General features: G+C 59.0%; 1 protein-coding gene and 1 pseudogene across 2 annotated transcripts; both read right to left on the bottom strand.

Moving 5' to 3' along the window:
• Window positions 1–3,666: 3,666 nt before the first annotated feature.
• LOC112818330 (globoside alpha-1,3-N-acetylgalactosaminyltransferase 1) lies at window positions 3,667–13,228 on the bottom strand. Of its 2 annotated transcripts, none has more exons than XM_073905553.1 (7): window positions 13,087–13,228; window positions 12,218–12,406; window positions 11,577–11,642; window positions 7,386–7,436; window positions 7,269–7,304; window positions 6,412–6,546; window positions 3,667–5,188 (listed from the first exon to the last, which is right to left on the bottom strand). In XM_073905553.1, exons 2-7 carry the CDS (start codon window positions 12,286–12,288, stop codon window positions 4,504–4,506), a joined length of 1,044 nt encoding a protein of 347 aa, XP_073761654.1. In that variant the 5' UTR covers window positions 12,289–12,406; window positions 13,087–13,228; the 3' UTR covers window positions 3,667–4,503. The 2 variants fall into 2 exon arrangements, with proteins under 2 accessions (XP_073761654.1, XP_073761655.1); XM_073905554.1 differs by lacking the exon at window positions 13,087–13,228 and adding an exon at window positions 11,769–11,864 and having other exon boundaries at window positions 12,218–12,401.
• A 2,892-nt stretch (window positions 13,229–16,120) lies between these two features.
• On the bottom strand, window positions 16,121–21,724 carry LOC141374939 (uncharacterized; annotated as a pseudogene).
• Between the last annotated feature and the right edge of the window lie 65 nt (window positions 21,725–21,789).

Genomic DNA, 21,789 nt, shown 5'->3' with positions numbered 1-21,789 from the left:
GTCTGCGCCGCGCTGCGCCGCTGGCCGCTCGGGCCCCGCTGCTCGGTTCCGCCCGGGCTCCCGGGCTCCGGCCGGGTGGGCGGGGACAGCCGCGGCCCCGCCCCGCCCCGCCCCGCCCGCCGCAGGTGTGAGGGGCTGGCGCCGCGGCGCGAGCTCGGGGGCGCGCTCGGGGGCGTGTGTCGCGCGCGCCGGCCTCCCTCCCGCGGGCGGCGGTGGGTGGGCCCTGCCGGGGCCGCCGGGACTCGTGTCCACGGTTGCGGGCACGCGGGTCTGTGGGGGCCCGACAGCGCGTGCACAGGAGCCGCGCCTCGCCGCGGCGCACCGAGGGCCCAGCGCGCCGCGGGTCCCACGCGTCTCCTGCCCCGCTGCCTGCTCTCTGCCTCGCGCGCCCGCTGGGACCTCGTACCGCCCCAGACTCAAGCGGGCGAGAGGGCCATCGGGCGCTGGGCCGGGTTGGCGTTGGAGACCTGGAGACACGGGAGTCGCGGGTGATACAGCGCTGTCCTGTCCTGGTCCCCACATGTAACCTGCAGGGGCCGGGGGCGGGGTGGGGCGCGGCTGGGCCAGGGGACCGGGAGGCGGCCGTGGACACCGAGTACAGGCAAGGAGGTCAGTCTGCCCCTTACTCCTCCTCTACACCTCTTCTAGTCCTCCTGGCAGGGGCCCGGACATGAGGTCCAGCCTGTCCCTGGCTGCAGCCCTGGTTGGAGTCAGAGGGGTGGGAAGGAGCCCAGGAAGGAGGGAGCCCCCCACCAGGGTGCCCGAGCATTGGGTGTAGTGTTGCACAGAACCCTCCTGGGTGCTCAGTGATGAATTTCACCCCTTTTTATACACAAGAAGTGATCTCAAAGATCAAGGTTACTCAGCTCTGAGTGGCCAAGTCCAGCTGTGAACATGAACGGGGGACTCGGGGTCATTTCTCTTCACCCTCACTGAGCCCCGCACTGACCATCACAGGCCTTATCCTGGGTTGGGACTCCCCCAGCCAGGCAGCCCCCTGTGCCCCCAGCTCAACCTGCTGAAGTCAGGGCCACAGACCCCATTTCCACTGAGGCTCTTGGCAGCCACCACACGGGCTTGCCTGTCACAGGGCTGTGACATGGCCCTGCTGTGGGTTTGAACCCAGCTCAATCTGACCCAAAGCCTAAGCTTACCAGAGGAGCCCAAGGAAGTAGTCTCTGAGCCCAGGCTTGGAGGGGAGGCGGTCCCGGATGGGGGGCCATGTGAAGGGCAGTGGCTGCAGGGGGCTCTGAGGGGCAAAGGCTTGATGGGCTCCCTGGGGGAGGAAGGCCCTAGGGAGGCTGGAGACACTGGGGAGCATGTCTAGACCAGATCATGCAGGGCTCTCTGGATGTTGGGCAATGAGTCGGGGACACTGTGGGCTGGGGGGCCTGGGGGACACAGTCCAGGCAGTCTTACCAGAGCCACAGCATCCTAGATTTAGAAGGAGCTTGGTGGGCATGTTATTGCCCCCGCTCAAGCATGGAACCCCAAAACCAACTAGGAATGAGCAGGCTGTCTGTTTACTCCTGTGTAATGGGGGCTATGGAGGTCATCTACTTCCTTCTGGGGTGGGGCCGGCTGCTTGGAGGTTCCAGACCTAGCCACGTCCCAGAGTAGCTGCCCAAGAGGAGTTCCAGCCATAATCTTGTTTGATCCTCACCCCAGGGCCTCGGATGAACTGTCCAACATCCCACAGGTGCTAGGACAGACTCTTAACCCCATGTTCTCTCAGCTGTCACCCCTCATGTAGTTGTTCAACATTTACAGAGGGCCTCCTGGGTTTCAGGTACAGGGGGAACCCGGGCCAGCCACGGTCTGTCCCGTCTTGGAGTTTACCAACTGGGCAAGGGATGGAGATGGGCAGACATTGTAAATGGCACAGGGATGAGGAGGGTTGGTGGGAACACTGAAAGGCACCCACTTTGGAGCGGGGCACAAATCAAGGCAGGCTTCCTGGAGGTGATGTCAGGCGTGAGTCCCCAGAAATCGGCTGGGTGATAGGACAAACAGACCTGACTGGTGGGCAGTGTGAGTAGAGGTGTGCGGGCCAGGCCCTGTGGCCGAGCGATGATGTGGGACTGTCACGTGTGGGGAGGAGGCAGTTGGCAAGGGAGAGGAAGCTTAAGTGTCAGGGGCCTCCACCGCAGACATTTTGTATTTGTGATTTTGTCTATTTCTTAAAGAAGTACCTTTGCAATTTAGAAAACCTCAAAGCCCCCAAAACTGATGGGCCCTGTCAACAGTGGTGCCTGTGGCTCAGATCTGATCCCGTCAGACAGGGGCCCAGAGCTGCTGGGACTGTCTCTGGGCCTTCCCCCATCCATCTGCTGGGTCAGGCCCTGGCCCCCTCCACCCCTCCCAACCCCCACCAGGCTCCTTACCCCTCCCCACCCATGCAGCAGCTCTGGCTCCAAGCCCTCAGCTCTGTTTTGGAAAGTAGCTTGGACCCTGGTTTGGTTCCAGGAATTGGGCCCTGTCACTCCCTCAACTCGTGTCTGAGGGCTGTGTCCTGCGATGTGGACCAGGGTCGGCCATATTCCTTGGGGATTTGGGCCAAGGCTGAGAAGGGAAATCAGCTGGGTCCAGGAGAGGCTGGGCTGGGAGTGAGGCAGGGGTTCCCTTCTCCCCTGCAAGCCTGCTGCTGCCGCCTGGGCCTTGGGGCCACCTCCCCCCGGGAGGCCTTCTCTGGTCTCCACACCAGGGGGCCTCTCCCTGCCCCAAGGTAGAAGCTCCTTGAAGGCAAGTTCTGCTTCTTCAACACAACTGGCATCACAGGGCAGATCCTGATGCTCTGGGAAGGTGCTCCTCACTGGGACATACAGGCTGTGGGCCCACCCTTGCCCCTCTGCCCGGAAGCACCCCAGCACCTCTCCCTGACCCGTCCTCCCCAGCCCAAACCCTCTCCTCTGCTCACTCCCTCTGCTCAGACTTTGGCAGTCTGTCCTTGCTCGCTGGCCAGACCACAGGCTACAGGAGGAGTGGGCTTTGGGCTGACCCCCAGCTTTGCCAGGGTGGCCTAGTGGGTAGGTGCCTATTCCTCCCAATGTGGCCAGAGAGTACCCCTCTGCGCCCTCCGTGGCAAAGGAGCTGCTGCCCCCAGACGACTAAACACTGGGCCACCAAACCCTGAATGCACCCCATCTCTGTCCTGCCAGGCAGACACAACCACGGGATGTCGGGGGGGGGGGTGCTCTGAAGTCCCTCTGGGGCCACCGCACTGATGCTGCCCTCCCAGGCCCTCTAATCCTGGGCCTGCGCCACAGGCTCGGTGCCGCACGCCCACCAGTGGCCTCATAGGGCCGAGGCTGACCCTGGTTTCAGGAGCACCAGCAGACACCTGTGTTACGGGCTCAGGGCCCGAGAGGCCACCCGGTGGCCAGCTGATGGGCTCTGCTCCCCTTGATTGTTGAGAGTATGGCACGCCTGACAGCACGTGCTCACTTCGCCCCTCTCCCAGGAGGCTGGGTACCAAATCCTGTTTGTTGCGGCGGTCAGCTTTAGTCCAGATTTTCTGGACAACCGGACCCTCCCTCCTCCACCCGCACAAGCTGACTGTATTTGAAATCCAGGCTGCCTGGATCCCCAGTGGCTGGCCGGACAGACCCTCAGATGTGCAGGTGAAAACACCCTGGTTAGGGCTTAGCACATGCCAGCTATTTTTTTTTTTTTAAAGATTTATTTATTTTAGAGCGTGCATGTGTGTGTGCGCATGCGCATGATTGGGGGGAGGGGCAGAGGGAGAGAGAATCTTGAGCAGACTCCCTGCTGAGCGTGGAGCCCAAGGGCAGGGGGCTCTATCTCAGGACCCTGAGATCATGACCTGAGCCAAAACCAAGAGTCGGCCGCTCAACCGACTGAGCCACACAGACGCCCCCCCACGCCACCTTTGTTAAAAGCTGCCCAAGCCCTCTTACAAAGGAGGTGGCTGGTGGCAGGGACTGTGGCCCACCGTGGGGTACAGGCTAGGCTTGACACGAGAGAGAGCCAGGCCTGTTCCACTGCCAAGGTTCCCTCCAGGGCCGAGCGGGGGGTTGGCTCTGTATGGCAGGGGGACATCAGAGTACCCAGGACCCCCGGCAGCCAGAGAAGAGGGGTCTGGGCTGCCTTTCACACCAGGGGCTTCGAAGTACAACTTTAAGGGCAACAGGCAACAGAAGGGGGGGGCAGAGGTGGGGTCTCAGGTGTGGAGGAGGGCTGACTCCAGAGCCTGCCCCGAAGGCACGTCTGCTGGGTAGAGCCTGCCAGGCCCTGTCTGCTTCACCTCTGCCTCCCCTCTTCCTGGCTGACTGTTCTAGGGCTGTGTGGTCTTTGTGTTCTCCTCATGTGGGTACAGCACTTTACAGTTTACAAAGGGCTTTCAGCCTCCATTTTCCGGTTGAATTCTGCTAACAGACTGAGGCAGGGCCGGACTGGTCTCACCCGAGGCCCGAGAAGGGAGGCACTGGGGCAAGCTGGCTGCAGGGCTGGGGGTCCCCATCCACCTCAGCCCTGGCTCTGCCGTCAGCTCCTCAGCCACCCGGTGGCCTTGTCCAGCGTCGAAAAGCGGATCAGCTTCAGGCTGGGTGGCTGGGGCTTCCTGTCATCCCAGAGGTACTCAGGGGACAGCACTTTGGAGGGCTTGTGCAAGAGGAAGCGACGGTTCAGGTGGCTCTCCTCCTGCCAGGCTGCCATGATGCCATTGGCCTTGTCCGCCAGGATGGCCATGTGGCAGCCCCTGGTAAACTCGTACACCCTGGCCACTCGCCCCCCAAAGACGGCCCCACCATAATAGAAGTCCCCCTCGCCGTCTGCCACGAAGGCGGTGGAAACATGCCTGCGCTCATAGGGGAACTGCTGGCGGGGTACAGCGTAGTAGCCTGGGTGAATGGCAGCCACCAGGTCCCCCAAGGTCTCAGGGCCCCACGGGTTCCGGAACACCATGTCCACATTGAGACAGAAGAGGTAATCCACCTCCCGGTGCGCAGTCTTGGCAATGTGCTGGCTGATGGTCTCCATCCGGCACATGGAAATCTCCTCCCAGCAGGAGTGCTTCTGGATGGGGATGGTGCTGAGGCCGCGGCCGGGGCCCAGCGGGACCCGAGGAACGGCCGCAGGGTCATTAGTGAAGACATAGTACCGCACCCGGTAACCCTGCATGAAGAACTGCTCGGCCGACTCCAGGAAGTGCTTGATGAACTGGGTGTACCTGGCGGGGAGGCGGGTGGGGGAATGACCTCATCGACCTCGCTGGCCCCACCCCCCCACTGCCCGTGTCCCCACTATGGGCTGGCCCCTTGCAGGGCCTGGGGCCTGGGCTCGGCCAGGCTGGGGTCCACCTCCCAGCTCCTCACTTTGAGATGCCACTCAGGTCTGAAACCTCGGGGTCCTCCTCTGTCAGACCCCCACAATCACAGTACCAGCTTCTTCCTTCGTAGGAAGGATGCTTAACAGGGATTCTTAAATTCGCACATGGAGCTAACTTTTAGTGAGCACTTAACTAGGTGCCAGGCAGTGTTTTAAGGGATTCTTAGCTCCTTCCAGCCTCATGAACTCCCTAAAGGCAGGCACCACATCCCCATTTTAAAGTTTATTGGTTTTTTTTTTTTAGTAATCTCTACACCCAACATGGGGCTCAAACCCATGACTCCGAGATCAAGTGGCACACTTCGCTGACCGAGCCAGCCACGCGCCCTCCCCATAATCCCCATTTTAGAGGCAAAGACACTGAGGCTCAGCGAGAGGAAAGTGACCACATGGCAGGCTAAGTGGCTGCATCAAGGTGAGGTGAGTGGTGCTGGGGGCTTGGGGCCCAGCTGGAGGAAACTGCAGGCCACACCCCACCCCCAGGTCAAAGCCGATGGAACCTGACCCAGGCGGGCCACCCATCATCTGGCTAGCACTTGCAGTATTGGGGTCCCACCGTGGTTTCTCCCTCGGGAGTCCCAGAAAGAGACGCAGGGGGAGGCTGCCAGGCCTTTTCAAGGCAAGGCTAGGTGGGGTGAGGGGGAGGAGAGGAAAACAGGAGGTATCCAGAGAGTAGGCAGGCCCAGGGTGGGGAGAGGGGAGAGGGTCCTGAGGGTGGGGCTTGACCTACCTGTGGCCTGACCATGGACCCCCAGTTCTGTGAGGTGGTCTTGAGTGTTTCCAGTCCTTCATGCCTGCCTGCACTGTTCCAGGGGAACAGAGAGGGGTGAGGAGGCCAAGGGGGTGTCCTCACAAAGGCTCCTGCCGCTCCCCTTCCAGGGCCAGATCCCCTCCTCCAGGAAGCCCTCCTGTCATCACCCTCTACTCCCTACCTTCCCACACGCACAGCGCCTGGTTCAGGGCTTTCCTGGCAACCAGGCAGGGTCCCATGTCCAGGTCTGGTCCCTTCCCAGACTGTAAGCTCCCATGGCTCAGTGACATCCCCCGACCCAGCCCACTACTCACTTCCCCACGGCAAACACTGTGACCCCGATGGTCAGGTTCAGCGGCTGGTAGATGTGTTGCAGAAGCTCAGGGTCAAAGGTTCCCTCGGAGACGATGGGCGCCAACCAGGGCGTAAGCGTCAGCAGCTCAGTAGGCCTAGCGGCAGGGCAGGCCGTGGGGGGGGTGAGGCCCTTCCCTTGGGAAGGCCGCAGTCTCATCCTGGCCCTGCCTCCCATGCTGTGTGACCTGGGGCAGCTTCATCCCTGTCTCTGGGCCTCAGTAGCCTCCTATGGGAAGTGGGGATAATAACAGCTCCTCCCCGGCATGGTCGAGAGGACCAGGAGTGAATGCACATCCCGTGTGTAAGGGAGCCTAGCACTTCAGGTGCCTGCTAAGTGCCTAATACGTGAGGGGTCGCAATATCAGCAGGAACCCCGGATTGAGCACCTACTATGCAGCTGTGCCCCCGCCTTTAAGTAGGCTCCATGCCCAGCATAGAGCCCAACGTGGGGCTTGAACTCAAGACTCTGAGATCAAGAGTCGGACTCTCAACTGAACTGAGCCACTCAGGCACCCGGAGCTGTGCCTTTTGCAAACACCGTCTCATCTAGTCCTCCATCCAACCTGCTATGAAGTGGATATTCTATCCACCCGTACAGAAATAGTTCAGAGCAGTTCGGTAACCTGCCCCAAGTCACACAGCTAGTGACAGAACGGGACTGGAACCCAGGTCCCAGACTAGCTGGACCCCAAGGCCACCTGACATCCCCACCACCCCAGCTTATAAATCGGAGCTCTGCACCTGCCCTCCCCGCTCCACGCCCCCCTTCCTCCCGCCAGTCGCTCCATTCTGCACCCAGACCCTGCCCAACACCTACCCCTGCTCCAGCAGCTTGGGCTGAGGGTACAGTGACCTGTAACCAAGAAGGGCAGTGGTGAGGGGAGGCAGCCCCCAGCCCCCGGGGCCACAAAGGGGGAGATGGCAGTCTGCTTACCATGTCACTGGCTGGAACGGCTTCTCCCCTTTATACTGCAGTTTTATGTTGCTGGTGGCAGAGGCGAGAGAGAGAGGTGTTAGTGCCAGGGCAGGGGACAGAGCTACTCAGAGCAGGAAGGAGAGAGTGGAGAAGAAGCAAACACCCCCATGGGGCAGGCACCATGCCAGAGGTTCCAGGCAGACTCCCTGGAACCTTCCCCACTGCTCTGCCCACCCTGCAGGGGCTGGGCTCCTGCAGAAGCAGTCTGTCCGGGGTCACTGAGTGGCGGGGTGGCAGTCGGTACCCAGTGTCACCTGTCTCCCAAAGCTGATGCTCTTTCCAGCATGTCACTCTGTAGGGGCCTGGCAATGGGTAGAAGTTTTGAGAAGCTGCAAAGACCCGGTGATCCCAGTTCTGCTGCCTTCTCGCCTGGGGACCTGAGGTGAGTCACCTGGGCCCACGGTGATGGTCACTTGCGGGACCCAGTTACACAAACAGCAATCAAGGTGTTGCTTCGATGGTATTTGGTGGATGTAATTAACACCTACACCAGCTGCCCTTAGGTAGAGATGATCCTGCCGGGCCTGGGTGGGCTTGATAGAATCTGGTGGAAAGGCTTGAAGAGCAGAACTGAGGTTTCTGTGAAGACATTCTGCCAGTGTCAGCGCCGGCCTGAGCTCCAGCCTGCCCTTCCTGGGGCCTGCTCCCCGGATTCCAGACTGGCTCAGCTCCATCAATCTACCTTTCTCCCTCCCTCCTCTGTTCTGTGTCTATCATGGAATCCTGACTCATGCCCCCACACTTCCTCATCTGTAAAATGGGTAACCATCCCTCACCCTCAGAGCTGCCCTGAGAATCAAGGTATGCATCCATGTCCAGCACAGAGCAAACGCTCATTAAGACCATCTTGTCCCTTTCTTGGCAGGCAGCCTGTGTGGCCAGCCTCTACTAGCTTCAGCCGAGGGCAGCTTGGGTGAAGCAAGATGGAGGGCCCTGCAGGTTTGCATAGAGCCTCTGGTTCGGCCACCTGCGGGCTGGAAGGACCTGGGGCCAGACATTTGACTCCTCAGGCTTGAAAGTCCTCCCAATGACGTCCTTCCCCAGAGGGTGGAAGTGAGGCCCAGAGAGGCTGCCCGAGGTCACCCAGGGCGTGCAGCAGCTGCAGAAGGGGCCTGAGGTCGGCTGTCAGGCCAGACCACCTAAGCACACCGCACTTGCCGTTCGCTAAGGAATTTTCAATATGGCATCTTTGATGGGATAGCTTAAGCCTCCTTAAGTTTTCCTACCAATTTTTAGTCTATGCTTCTCTCTCTCTGTCTCTCTCTCTTTTGGTGGTAAAATGTACAAAACAAAGCTTTACTATTTTAACCATTTTTCAAAAAAGATATATTTATTTTAGAGGAAGAGAAAGAGAGGGTGGGGGTAGAGGGAGAGAGAGGGAGAATCTCAAGCAGATTCCCTGCTGACATGGGGCTCGATCTCATGACCCTTGAGATCATGACCTGAGCTGAAACCAAGAGTCAGACGATCAACCAGGCACCCCTATTTTAACCATTTTTAAGTGCACAGTTCAGGGGCCTGAAGCACGTTCACGCTGTTGTGCAGCCGTTCCCACCATCCCTCTCCAGAACCTTCTCATCTTCCCAAACTGAAACTCCGTCCCCATGAAATGCTGACCCCCCCGCCCGGCCCCTGGTAACCATTATTCTACTTCTGTTTCGGTGAATTTGGTTATTCTAGAGAGCTCATGTAAGTGGAATCCTGTAATATGTGTTTATCTTTCTGTGATTAGTTTAAACTCTTGAATCAACAATTTTTAAAAGTCAGTCTGTCACACTGATTCTCTGCCCTAGTTTCCACCCAAACAAGCACTCAGGTCCCACTCGGAAAGTGAGGGCACTCTGCAAAGGCAGGAAGTGAGGAAGAGGGCCCACAACCCTGGCAGTTGGCTCCTCCCCAAGCCCAGCCACGCTCCAGCCTTATTAAAGCACTCGTTCAGTCATAAGAACGCCGGAACCACAGATGAGCCAGAGCCAAAAAAAACAAAAAACCCCGAAACAAAACAAAACTTCACATTTTCACACCCGTAGGTAGGAAAACTGAAAGTGAAGAAATCCAGATGAAAAGACAGGAAGATGTGACCATTTAACACACACAAAAAAATTTTCCAACTTCAGTCTACTTAAAAAAAGAGCTAAGTGGAACTGGAAAGAAAAAAAAAATGTAGCAAATACTTTGGGCCCAAAGTGGTGCCAGAGCCCCCACAAACAGGCCAGGGAGAGAAGGCAATGTGGCAGGTGCATCAGGGAAGAGGAAATTCAGTTCATGGGAAGGGGGTGGGAGAAAGGAGAGCCTCGGTAGAAATCAAGGAAATGAAATCAAAACTCAGGAGATAGCATCCCCTGCCGCTCAAATCAGCAAGGTGGTTTGGTTGTTGCTTTTCAACAACACCCAGTGCTTCCTCTAGTCCTGGCCAGGGAGTGGAGTCCGTGTGAACGAGAGAATGGGAGCCTGGCCCAGGGAGGGAACTAACAAATGAAAGGATTTTTAATATGGAAAAAAAGCTTTATATCTAGAGCTGCTCATTACAAACTCATTTAGAATCCTGGGGAATTGGAGGGGGCACCTGGGTGGCTCAGTCGGTGAAGCATCTGCCTTCTGCTTGGGTCATGATCTCAGGGTCCTGGGATCGAGCCCCATGTTGGGCTCCCTGCTCAGTGGGGCACCTGCTTCTCCCTCTGCTCCTTCCCTTGCTCATGCTTGCTCTCTCTCAAATAAATAAATAAAATCTTTATTATTTATTTGTTTATTTTAAGATTTATTTATTTATTTGAGAGAGAGAGAGAGAGCACATGAGAGGAGGGAGGGTCAGAGGGCGAAGCAGACTCCCTGCTGAGCAGGGAGCCCGATGCGGGACTCGATCCCGGGACTCCAGGATCATGACCTGAGCCGAAGGCAGTCGCTTAACCAACTGAGCCACCCAGGCGCCCTAAATAAAATCTTAAAAAAAAAAAAAAAAACCCGGGGAATTTAAAAAAACCGAAATCCCCCCCCCCCCCTGCCCCGTCCTTTGTGGGAAAGGGGGAGGAGTTCAAGAATTATGACCCAGTTCCTGGGGGCAATTAAAGGGTGGTGACCACGAAGAGCATGAACACACGCTGAAGAACACAGCCAGTTCTGGGATCACAGGATAAAAATTGCAAAAACATTATGATCACAACTATTTTTTTTTTAAAGATTTTATTTATTTATTTGACAGAGAGAGAGCACAAGTAGGCAGAGTGGCAGGCAGAGGGAGAGGGAGAAGCAGGCTCTCCGCCGAGCAGGGAGCCAGAGGTGGGGCTCGATCTCAGGACCCCAGGATCATGACCTGAGCCGAAGGCAGCCGCTTAACCGACTGAGCCACCCAGGCGCCCCGATCACAACTATTTTCAATAGCAAGCAGCCTTTCTGCTTTTAGAACCAAGTAAGATGCACAGTCGGTTCAACTAGAAAGGGCAGCAACCAACAAGTTGACCATGAACTTTGGAAGCAAAGTATAACTCAAACCAGTAGGACGCAAGAGGGTATTTTTCCTTGTCTTTTCTGCTTTCCAGCTTCCTAACTGACTATATTCTATGTTTATAACAGTGAAACATGCCTTGTGGTTAATTAGCAGTCTATGAACCAGATTTTAAACTTGCCTCTAGCTATCACAAGGATACCTCCCCCACTTAAGACTGTCCCAGCCCATTTTTTCACTCTTAACTGTCAAGAAGTCAGGTTCGTTATGGGGGGGAAGTCTGGTCCCATGTTAATTTGTTCCTTGAATCCACACTGAACACAAACTTTAGCAAAAAGTCAAGTCCAACTATTTCCTGAGCACCTGCTGTGTGGTGTGTGCTACAGATGACTCTTTACAGGTGTCATCACACTCCATGCTCCAGGTGGCCCAGGAGGGGACTTCCATCATCCCATTTTACAGATGAAAAAGTGAGGCTCAGAGCCCTGCGGCATGCTCAAGGTCAAAGCACAGAGGGGGCGCTGCAGGGACGCCAGAGGACTGACATGGACATTTTACTCCACAGCCCATAAATTACCCGACACCTACCAAACTGATCAGAATCATGAGCTTAGGACCTAATAACCTGCAAAGTGACCCTAAAACTCACCCAGTGTCCCCACTCCAGGCAGCCCACAGGGCCCAAATTCTCCCCACCCCATACTTACAAGATCTCTGGGCAGGGGAGGTAATACGGGACATAGGAGAAGGGCAGCCAGTTCTCCACAGACATCCTGGGAAGGAAAAACACCTGTTGACTGTCATGAAGCTGAAAACCCACCTAATGCACGTTGATGGGAGTGAAGGCCCCCAGCGGGGTGCATCTGGGGATCCCCTACCACTCCTTGGGTCTGGCTGACCTCAGAGGTCCAATCCTCCCGGTCTTCTGCAATGTGGCCATTAGTCACCCATGCGGTCCTTCATTCCTGGGGCAGGAATGTTTTTGATGCCAGGCCCTGCGCATGGGGGAGTGGTGGTGAGGGGTGGTGGTGGTGGTGGGAGGGCTTCACAGAAAGAACAGATGGGGTGAATTGTGTTTGAACAGGAGTTCTCCATTACCATGGCTAGAAGAGCAGTCCAGGCAGAGGAAAGAGCAAGAGCAAAGGCCTGGAGGCCATTACTAATCAAAATCCAGAAACCAGAACTAGTTTGGTCTTACTGGGGTGGGGGGGTGGGGGTTGACGGACCGGCGTGCCAAGAGAGGTGGGTGGGACCTAGGGATCCATAAAGGGATCAAGGTTTGGGGGTTGAGAGGCCAAGAAAGGGAGAAGTCTGGGGTGAAGGGAGGGCTCCATGGGGCTATGCTCACCGCAGAAAAAAGAGGACAATGCCCAACAGCAGGCAGAATCCTAGGCCCAGGGCCAGTCTGCGGCAGCGCATTGCTGGGCGAAGCCTTTGAACCCGGGTACTTGGAGAGACTGAGCGGGCTTGGTGAGTCAGGCCACCTCTCCCAGGCCTGTCAAGCTCTGAGCCTGTGTCTCCGGGATCCGAGGAACACCTGCAAAGGAATGTTCCCGATGTCCAGGGGATACTGGCCCCATCCTTGCTGCCCTGCCTTCCCCTGGGTGGCCCCAGCTATGACAGCTCGGGTAGGTGGACAGGGGGACAGTGGCTCAGTGCTCAGCCGAATCCTGCAGCTGTGACTCGGGAGAGGCGGACCGTCCCCCCCGCTGCCTGGGCTGTCTTCCTCCCAACCCCCGCCCTCCGCGGGGAGCACAGGGCGTCCTGCCCAGGGACTCGGGAGCAGCGCAGGGCGGGGCGCTTGGGCGGGGCTTGGAGAAAGATTCCCAGGGGTAACAGCGGGGACACCGGAAATCGAGCCCAGGGCCGGCCCAGCGGGGACACGCCCGGCTTGGGTGGGGGCTGCGCAGAGAGGGGCCGCCTGATGCCCTTGCGGTGGGGTAGGGGCTGGGGGTAGGGATGGCAGCCGTGTCTTCCTCCTGGAGGCCGCGCCTGGGCTCTCCAGGGGACGGCGGGAGCGCGCTTCAGCCCTCCCTGGCTCGGTCACCTTGATCAAGGCACCCTCCTCCCCCTCCACCCCAGCCTCCGTGTCCGCCCCCGCCAAAGCAGTCTGCACCCGGTGGCCTGGTGCCCAGACGCGCACCCCACTTCCGCCCGCCACTGCCCCGCGACGCAGGACGTGGGTAGCGCGACTGTCCCCGCGGGCTGTAGACTCACCCCTTGCGACCGGACAGGGTTTAGGGCGGACGGAGGGGCACACCCCGGGCCGGAAACCAGGTACTCAGCTCTCCAGGGCCCCGGCGATACCCGGTGGCCACGCCTGCAGCCGCGCCGGGGGCTGACCCTGGGGCAGGGCCGGCGGCCGGGCAAATAGGAGCCGCACGCCCCGCCCACCCGCCAGCGCGCTCCCTCCCCCGCCCGCCCCCACCCGCGGGTCCCAGCCCCTGCCCACCGGCCGCGGGCCAAAGCACCAGGCCCCGGGGTCCTAGCGCGCGGGGTCCCGTGGGCGCTGCTCTCTCCTGGCCCTCTGGGCGGCAGCCTGTCACGCAGCGGGCCCAGCCCGGTAGCGGGACAAACCGGTCCGGGAACTCAGGGCAAGGGTGAGGGCCTGAGAAATCAGAAAAACTTTCATGTTTTTGGAAGAACGTGGAAACAGTCACAGGAAGGAAAAACCAGCTGAACATTGCACTCACCTTGCGGTTTAGCTCAGCGCCTCCGAAATCTTTCTGAGCCTACCCCCTCCCCCCAAAAGGAGTTACCATACTTTCCTCCTACTTGTTGGGGTAGCATTGAGCCTTGTTCACCCCAGCTACTCCCGGGGCCCAGGAGGACCCTCTTACATCTTACCAAGTCTGGGGACAGAGCCCTTGCCGGTGGGACGGGGTTGCCCAGCAGGCCTGAGCGCCAGGCCCCCACGGTGCTCACTGTCCCCCTGGGGGCTCACTGTGCTACGTCCTCCCTCAGTCTTCCTGGGCCCAAGTCCTCCTCTGCTCCGGGACCACCCTCGGCCCAGACTCCACACGCTGGGACTGGGAGCAGGTCCTCTGGACCTTCTGCACTTGCGCTTCTGCGCCCGTGACATGGGTACAGGCCGGCCTCACAGACTGCTCAGAGGAGACCCAGTGCATGAAGATGTAGGCCCCTGCAAGGGAGATGCCAAGTGACCCCAGAGGGAGCACACGGGACTTGCACAAAGCACCAGGCTTACAGGGCACAGCGCCAGATGGGGGCGCCCAGCCATGGGGCACGGGGAGTCCTCCCGAGGATGGTGTGGTTGGGGAGGCCCCTGAAGGGCCCCAGAAGAGGCAGGAGACAAGGAAGACGACAGGACAGAGCTGCCCAAGGAGGACGAAGTAAGGGTCAGAGGATCGCAGGGACCCTTGGGAAAGCTCGGAGGCCCTGGAGATGTTGGCTGAAATGCTGTCATTGGGTCAGAAAAGTGGCGTCACAACCCCCCAGCGACATTGTATGATTTACTCTTCCTTGCTTCTAGGAATCAGTGCGTATGGGCCATTAGAACTCACATTGTGTTAAGTCTAGCATATACTTACTTTTCATCACTTTTCAGGACTAGATTTTTCTAGAGGATGTACTGAGCGTGGGTGTCTCCATTCTTTTCTTTGTGCAACTGGCCTCTGTTTTCGGGAGCAGATTGCTGGTGCTCATCACCTCTGTTAGCCCTGAGGACTGCCCCCTGTCACCTCTCACAGTAGACCTGAGTGCCATGTGGGCAGGGACCACGTGGGCTGGGGGCGCTCACAGATGTCGTCCCAGTGCTCAGGACAGAGCAGGGACCCCAGATCCTCTGCTGAATGAGAGAGGAAGGGGGGAAGGAAAGAGGAATGGAGGAGGGAGGGAGGAATGGATGGAGTGAGGGAGGGAGGGAAACCAAGGAAGATGGGTCCATCCATCAGGAGCTCTTTTTTGGGGTGAGGTCCGAGGGCACCACAGCCCGGGCCCTGGATGGTGGCTCAGGGCCCGTCCAACTGTCCTCCCAGGGCTGACCTTCCTTCTCCTTGGCCCTCTGTCATCCTGGATCCTCTCCACCTCTTCCTGAAAGAACTCTGAATGTTGTCAGGAGCAGGGTGGCAGGAGGGGGTCTCAGGAGGGGCTACCTGGATCCTATGCCCCAGACGACAGTGTGACAGTAACTACAGGGTATTCTATCATGAGGACTGGGACCGAGATTCCCATCCATCGCCTTGGGCATTAGCATTGTTCCATTCCCTGCTCTCTCCACCACCGCTGTGCTGAACACTTCTGGAAACACGTCTGTGAAACCCGAGCCAGAGTTTCCGGGGGTGAGTCCGAGGACCAGCATGCTAGGTGATGGGTGCACCTTCAGCCTGGGATGGGTGCTGCTCACTGTTTTCCCAGGCAGGGGTGCCCGTCACCCTTCTCTCCAGGGGACCTCCACTTCCTCATGTGCTCTCCAGGGCTCCTGGTCCCCAAACCAGACACCTGCCAGTCTGAGGGTGACCAGCGCTGCCTCCATAGGGTTTCCTTTGTCAGAGACCTTCCCCATGAGTTTCTACATCTCTGACTCCCCCCGTGCCCGTCCCCCCATTGGACTTGCATGCGTGTGGTCTCTGTCCCTGTGGAACTCAGTGACTTGGAGCCTGGTTTGGACCAGAGGCATGGGAAACTTTTCTCTGGCCTTGGGTTGTGAGCAATGCTTTTGCCCATTGGGGTGTGTCTTCTAGCTTTCTTCATTTCCCTGGTTTCTCTGTGGGTCACAGGAGGAACCAGCCCTTTCCTGTCTGGAGTCAGGCTGAGGTGTCCCAGCAGGAACAGGGGTCTCCGCCCCGAGATTGCGCCCATATTTACCAAAGGGGGCTCTATGATTACATCTCATCTGTAATCCATCTGGGATTTCAACATCGAATAAGGGAAATTCTATGTCAAATCAACACAGAAAAAAACGAGTCCTCTTTGAAAATAGGGGGACAGACACAAAGGCCGGTACTGTGTGATTCCATGTACAGGAAATCAGCAGGTAAAGGAAAAGCTTAGGGGTTGCCAGGGGCTGGGTTGGGAGAAAAATGGGCAGGGAGGCCTTCTGGTTCAGGGTGTCCTTTGGGGAAGCAGATGTTCTGCAGCAATGTTCTGTGGTGTGGTGTCACAGCGTCGGGAATGTACTTAATGCTCAGGATTTGTTCAATTGAAAATGATTAACTTTATTTAAAATAAATAACAGCATATAGGACATGGAAAGTTAATATAACAGTTAATATGTACCAGAGAGAAAGAACACAGGGGGAGGGGATGAAACAATCGGGCGGGGCATCAGGGTGGGTGATGGAACTAAGCGTCATTGTACAAGGGGCTCTCCCCGCGAGGATGTGGCTCTGGCTGTGGTTCTGGGAGCCCTGCTGGAGCAGGAGGAGGGGCAGGGCCAGGGGCAAGGCCAGATGCAAGAGCAGGGCCGGGGGCAGTAGCAGGGGCAGGAACTGGGTCAGGGGTAAGAACAGGGGCACAAGCAGGGGCAAGGGAAGGGGCGGGACCAAGGAGGAGCTGGGTCAGGACCTGAGTCAGGGGCAAGAACAGGGGCACAGGCAGGGCCAGGGGCAGGGTAAGGGACAGGTGCAGGGGCAGGAGGTGGGTCAGTGGCAAGAAGAGTAACATAGGCTGTGGCAGGGGAAGGGACAGGACCCAGGGCAGGAGATGGTTCAGGAGCTGGGTCAGGGGCAAGAACAGGAGCACAGGGAGGGCCAGGGGCAGGGGCAGGTGCAGGGGCAGGAGGTGGCTCAGAGGCAGGAACAGGACCACAGGCATGGGCAGGGGCAGAACCCGGGTCAGTGGCAAGAAGAGGAGCAGAAGCAGGGGAAGGGGAGGGGGTGGGTGCAAGGGGAGGGACAGGGTCTGCAGCAATGGCACGTACAGGAACCAGGGCAGTATCTGGGTCCGGGGCAAGGACAGGGGCACTGGCAGGGGTAGGAACAGGTCAGGATCCAGGGCAGGAGCTGGGACAGGGGCAAACCAGAGGCACAGGTAGGGCCACAATTCGGGGCAGGCGCAGGGGCACCGGCTCTGGCAGGAACAGGGGCAGGCTCTCCGGGCACAGGCTCTCCAGCAGGCCCTTCCTGACCCCCGTCAGGCTCTCCGTGGGCAGGTGCCGGTCACCTGCTGGCTCCTGGTCTCCTGCTGAAGTCGCTGCAGGCACCACCCTCCCTCCAGAGCTGCCGATGGAGTTGGAGCCGGCTCTAGCTCCTTAGGTCGTGGAACATCTGTGAGAGGAGAAAAGCTCACCCCCGTGCCTGCTCTCCATGGGCCTTTTCAAGACAGAGCCCGGCCCAGGGCCTCCCAGAGAAGCCGCAGCCAGGAAGGAGTCCTCCCCGGACGTCTCCCCGACTGTAAAACTCCTGCTCACACGTCCCTGTGGAATCCCCTCCCCTCCAGGGTGGATGGCCTGGGTGACCGCGCTCTCAGGAAGAGAATGGGGCAAAATACTGGGAGGTCATTTCCAAGCTGATGGTGAAAAGACTGTAACTTCTGGTTCCCTCTCTCCTGTGTTCATTCTCTGTCTCGGTCTCTGTCTCCGTGTCTCTCACCGGAGCAGGATATTCGGGCTCCGGGGGTGATGTGAGAAACCTCAGAAGCCTCCCTCGTCCCCATTTCCCTCTCCGGTCCTGGTGCTCGGTTCCCTCCTAAGGCCTCCTCACCCTGACCAGAGCAGTGATTCTGGAACCTCTTCCAAATGGGGCCCTTGAGGCTGCAACAAGGAGGGTCATGACCTTGGTCCCCAGACCAGTGGTCCAGTGCTCTGCCACCAAATCTCAGGAGCTGCGGCTCGCATCGCTGTTGGACCTGGCTCGAGCTCTGGGGCAGGCGCTAGAGCTGAATCCCCCTCCAGCGATGATCTAGACCCGGTTCCGCACTTGCATAAGGCTCTTGAACCCACAAATGGCTTTCCTCCCCTGGCATTTCATGGATGACAAAAGTTGGGACGGTGACGGGACCGGCTACATGGGGGTAATGGCTACGGGGGGATTCAGCCCAAGGATCCTGCATGCCCTTCACCACGCATCCCACGTGAGTCAGTCCTGAGCTGCCCAACAGGGGCAAGGGCCTGACCGGCTGCTCCAGGGAACTGATCCCAGCTGAGCAAAGATACTTGCTGGGGACCTGAAGTCCTCGTTTGACCTCTGCTCCAGCCAGCCCCACACGAGCAGGGACCGTGCTTCCTCACTGCTGTGTCCCCAACCCCAGAACAGTGCCTGGGAGGTGGTAGCCCTTCACATTGTAGTGAATCAGTGGGATCCCCCAGCAGCCCCGTGATGCGGGGGATGTTGCTTACAGATGAGAGATCTGGGCCACAGACTTGTGTTCACTCTTTCATGCACTCGTGCAGCATCCCCACCTGTGTTCGCTGGAATGCAGAGGGGACCCCCAGACACCCACCCTGTCCGCGGAGCTCCCAGCCTAACCTGTGGGTCAGCATCTCACCCACAGTCAGCTAGTGGGTGATACAGAGCTAGAGCATCTCTAGCACCAGACCTTGCAGGAGGCATGGGGCAGAGCCAGCCCTGGCGGCAGCTAAGATCTAGAACCATCTGACGCACTAGAACCTGCCCCCGCGCTGACTCGAGCCAGTTGTGGAAGGAGCGCGAGAACCTAAGCCAGTGCCCCCACAGACTAGAGCCCCTCCAGCTCCGACCCACGGACCCCCTCAGAGGCATAACCAGCTCCGGCATGAATTCCAGAGCAAAGCCAAGTGCACACCAGTTCTCTCACCCGATCCGGCACCATTGCCAGAGTGAGAGCCAGTCCGAGATCGAGAGCCACTTCTCGAGGCAGCTCAGCGCTGCTGTGGGAGGCTGTGGGGGGTATCCTCTGAGAAGGCACAGGGACAGGCTGTGGGGATCAGCACAGGGTGATCACCCTGGCAGGGTGGTGATCTTCTCCCCTCCTGCTGCTTCGGCACCATCTGCAGATGGACGACTGGCTACTGCACCGGGGCTGGTCACCACTGCAGGGTTGACGGGGCTCAGAAGCAGCTACAGGCCCACAGCCCGCTCCAGAGCTCGAGGCATTTCCATCTTCTGTTGCGGTGCCTTTGCCGGGAGCTCGGGAGCTGGAGCCAAGTGCGCCCCAGTGTGAGTAAGCCCCCTGCCCCTGCAGCCAGCTCCTGCCCCCGCTGCACAGACACAGGGGCGCTTACCATCTGGGAAGCTAGAGCAGATGCTCAGACGTGCGCCAAGCGAGGATTACCTCCACCCAAAAGCCAGAGCCACCGCACACAGCAGCCCCCGCACCGACTGCGGACGATGGCCCCCCCGGCGGCAGCTCCCGGGCTAGAGGCCCCTCTACCTGTTCGCCTGGACCAGCTCCAGCACAGCAGTCCTCTCTGCTGCCGGTTCCTCCACCAAATTTGGCAACAATGCCAGCCTGAGAGTTCGCTGAGCCCTGGAGTCCATTCCAGAGCCAGCTTGAGCCCCACCACCGGGGACGGAGCCAGCTCCAGCTGCAGCTCCAGCTCAGGTCCTGGGCTGGTTCCACGGCAGGAGCGGGGGGGCATCCCTGGCATCGGCCGCAGCTCCAGCCCAGGACTCGAGCCGCTCTGCCCAGGTCCACCTGTCACCCAATCTTTTTATTTTTTTAAAGAGAAACTTTTTTTTTAACATTTTATTTGTTAGAGAGAGGGAGAGAGCAGACAAGCAGCAGGAGCAGCAGAGGGAGAGGGAGAAAGAGACCACCCCGCTGAGCAGGGAGCCCGCACCCGGACTCGATCCCACGATCCTGAGGTCCTGACCTGAGCCGAAGGCAGACGCTTTAACCGACTGAGCCACCCAGGCGTCCCCACCCTTCACCCTTTTCTGTTACATGTTTTATGATTTTTACATTTAACAGTTAGTATTTAGATTCAGTAAAAGTTAAGCTTCCGTCACTTTCAGCTGTACCTTTCAAGGCTACTTCCTCAGGCTCCTGCATGAGCTCAGGCTTGGGTCAGATTGACCTGGGTTCAAAGCCACAGCGGGGCCATGTCACAGCCCTGTGACAGGCAAACTCCTATGGGAACTCTTGGAATCATGCCCGGGGCCATGGCGTGGGGAGGGGTAACTTGCCAGGCTGAATGCCAGGGGTCCCCATGATGCACAAAGTGCTGCCATGGGAACCCACATTCCAGAGACAGCCCCCTGCCCAGCTCATTTTGTTAGAGATCCTCGAACCAAAAACATGTTTGCATGTTGCATCCCGAAGTCCAGAGACTACAGGCTGAGGAAAGCAAACTGTGCAAACACTCCCTCGCTGGGGATGTCGTGTCAGGGCTCCCCGACGTCTCTGTCCATTTGGCTGGAAAGACTGAAAGGTGACACCAGGAGGCCCAGAGCCAGCCACCCAGCCCCACAGGGTCTAATCCATGTATGCAGCCCCAGGTCCCCTCCGTGTGTGTGTGTGTGTGTGTGTGTGTGTGTGTGTGTGTGTGTGTGAACAGGGGTCCTGTGGGGTGGGCCAAGCCGTTCAAGAGCAGGCTGATGAGGGGTCAGATACCCAGTGGACAGGTCATGTTCAAGGTCAAGGCTGGCTGGGTGGGATGGGGTGTGGGGGGCTGCGAGCTTCTGCCTCAGGGTTTATCCCGATCGCCCTGCGGGGATGGGTCAGTGTCCCGCGAGCAGCGCTGTGCACGCACAGGTGTGTGTCTGATCTGGGAGCAGCAGGGGGACTGGGCAGGGGGACAGGGAGGTTGGCCGGGCAGGGCTGTGATGCCTCTGGGCCGGCTACCCGTCCCTGTCTTTGCAGGCCACAGATGAAATGGGGACGAGGCTGGCGGACACCTACTCCTACTCCATGAGCTGGGGCGTGACCCCACAGGGGTCCCCAGGAGCAGGTGCTGGGGATTGCGGGGGAAGGCCTCCGACACCACCCAGACCACTGTCCCTGGTGGTCATTGACTGGATTGTGCTCCAGGAATGGAGCCCACGGAGGTCGAGCCCGAGGCTGAGAAGCCTGGGGCTGGGTGCCTGTGGGTGTGTGGGGACGGGTTGGGGCTGGCCCCACAGGGAGGAGCCCCAGAGGCTGGTGAGGGGCCAGGAGCAAAGACTGGGCTCAGAGGGCCCAGCGGGTGGATGGCAGTCGGGGAGACGTCCCGGGGAGGGCTCCTTCCTGGCTGCGGCTTCTCTGGGAGGCCCTGCGCTGGGCTCTGTCTTGCAAAGGCCCATGGAGAGGAGGCATGGGGGTGAACTCTTCTTCTTTTTTCTCAGCTGCTCCACCATCTCAGGAGCTAGAGCCAGGCTCCACCTGTGTCCCTAACTCGTGTGAGGAGCCAGGTGCAGGGGCAGAAGCCAGGCCAGCTTCCATGGGGCTCTGCAAACACAGGAACTGTCACTCAGCTCGGAGGCCTCACAGCCCTGCCCGGACATCCTCACTGTCCCCCTGCCCAGCCCCCCTGCGGCTCCCAGATCAGACACACACCTGTGCGTGCACAGCCCAGAGTCTCCCAGAGATGCCCCAGGTAGGAAGGAGCCCTCCCCGGGACGTCTCCCTGACTGCAGTCCACCCACTGGGCGCTCGGAGCCCAGTCTTTCCTCCAGGCCCCACACCAGCCTCCGGGGCTCCTCCCTGTGGGACCAGCCCTGACCCTTCCCCCCCACACACAGGCACCCAGCCCCGGTCTTCTCACCCTCGGGCTCGGCCTCTGTGGGCTCTGCGTGCTCCAGCCGGGTCAGCAGAAGGTGGGCACGGCGCTCCAGGTCGGAACAGGGCATTTTAGCTGCACATAGGCCACCAGCTGCTTGAGGCAGGGAACGTCTTTGGCTGACAGAAGTCCTCTGAGTCTGGTCCAGCCAGGTGTCCAGAACGGAGGAGATGGCCCTGGAGGTAGGTGGGCAGGAAGCAAAGTCATTGGCTTGGCCCGCCCTTCCACACAGCCCCCTGGGGCAGCCTTGGGGATGCTCCATCCAGAGGCCAGGACCCCCCCCC

Source organism: Callorhinus ursinus, unplaced genomic scaffold, assembly GCF_003265705.2.
Source record: "Callorhinus ursinus isolate GAN/ISIS: 27379988/994484 unplaced genomic scaffold, GSC_fseal_2.0 scaffold24, whole genome shotgun sequence".
NCBI lineage: Eukaryota > Metazoa > Chordata > Mammalia > Carnivora > Otariidae > Callorhinus > Callorhinus ursinus.
Note: the sequence above shows the minus strand (reverse complement) of the source record. Positions and strands in the feature narration are given on the sequence as shown.

Excerpts from the sequence above, each read along its gene's own strand:
- LOC112818330 (XM_073905553.1), bottom strand. The coding sequence starts at position 12,288 with ATGCGCTGCCGCAGACTGGCCCTGGGCCTAGGATTCTGCCTGCTGTTG. Across the intron at positions 11,643-12,217 it reads ATTGTCCTCTTTTTTCTGCG|GATGTCTGTGGAGAACTGGC; the intron begins GTGAGCATAGCC and ends TTTCCTTCCCAG. Across the intron at positions 5,189-6,411 it reads ACAGTGTTTGCCGTGGGGAA|GTACACCCAGTTCATCAAGC; the intron begins GTGAGTAGTGGG and ends CCTCCCCGCCAG.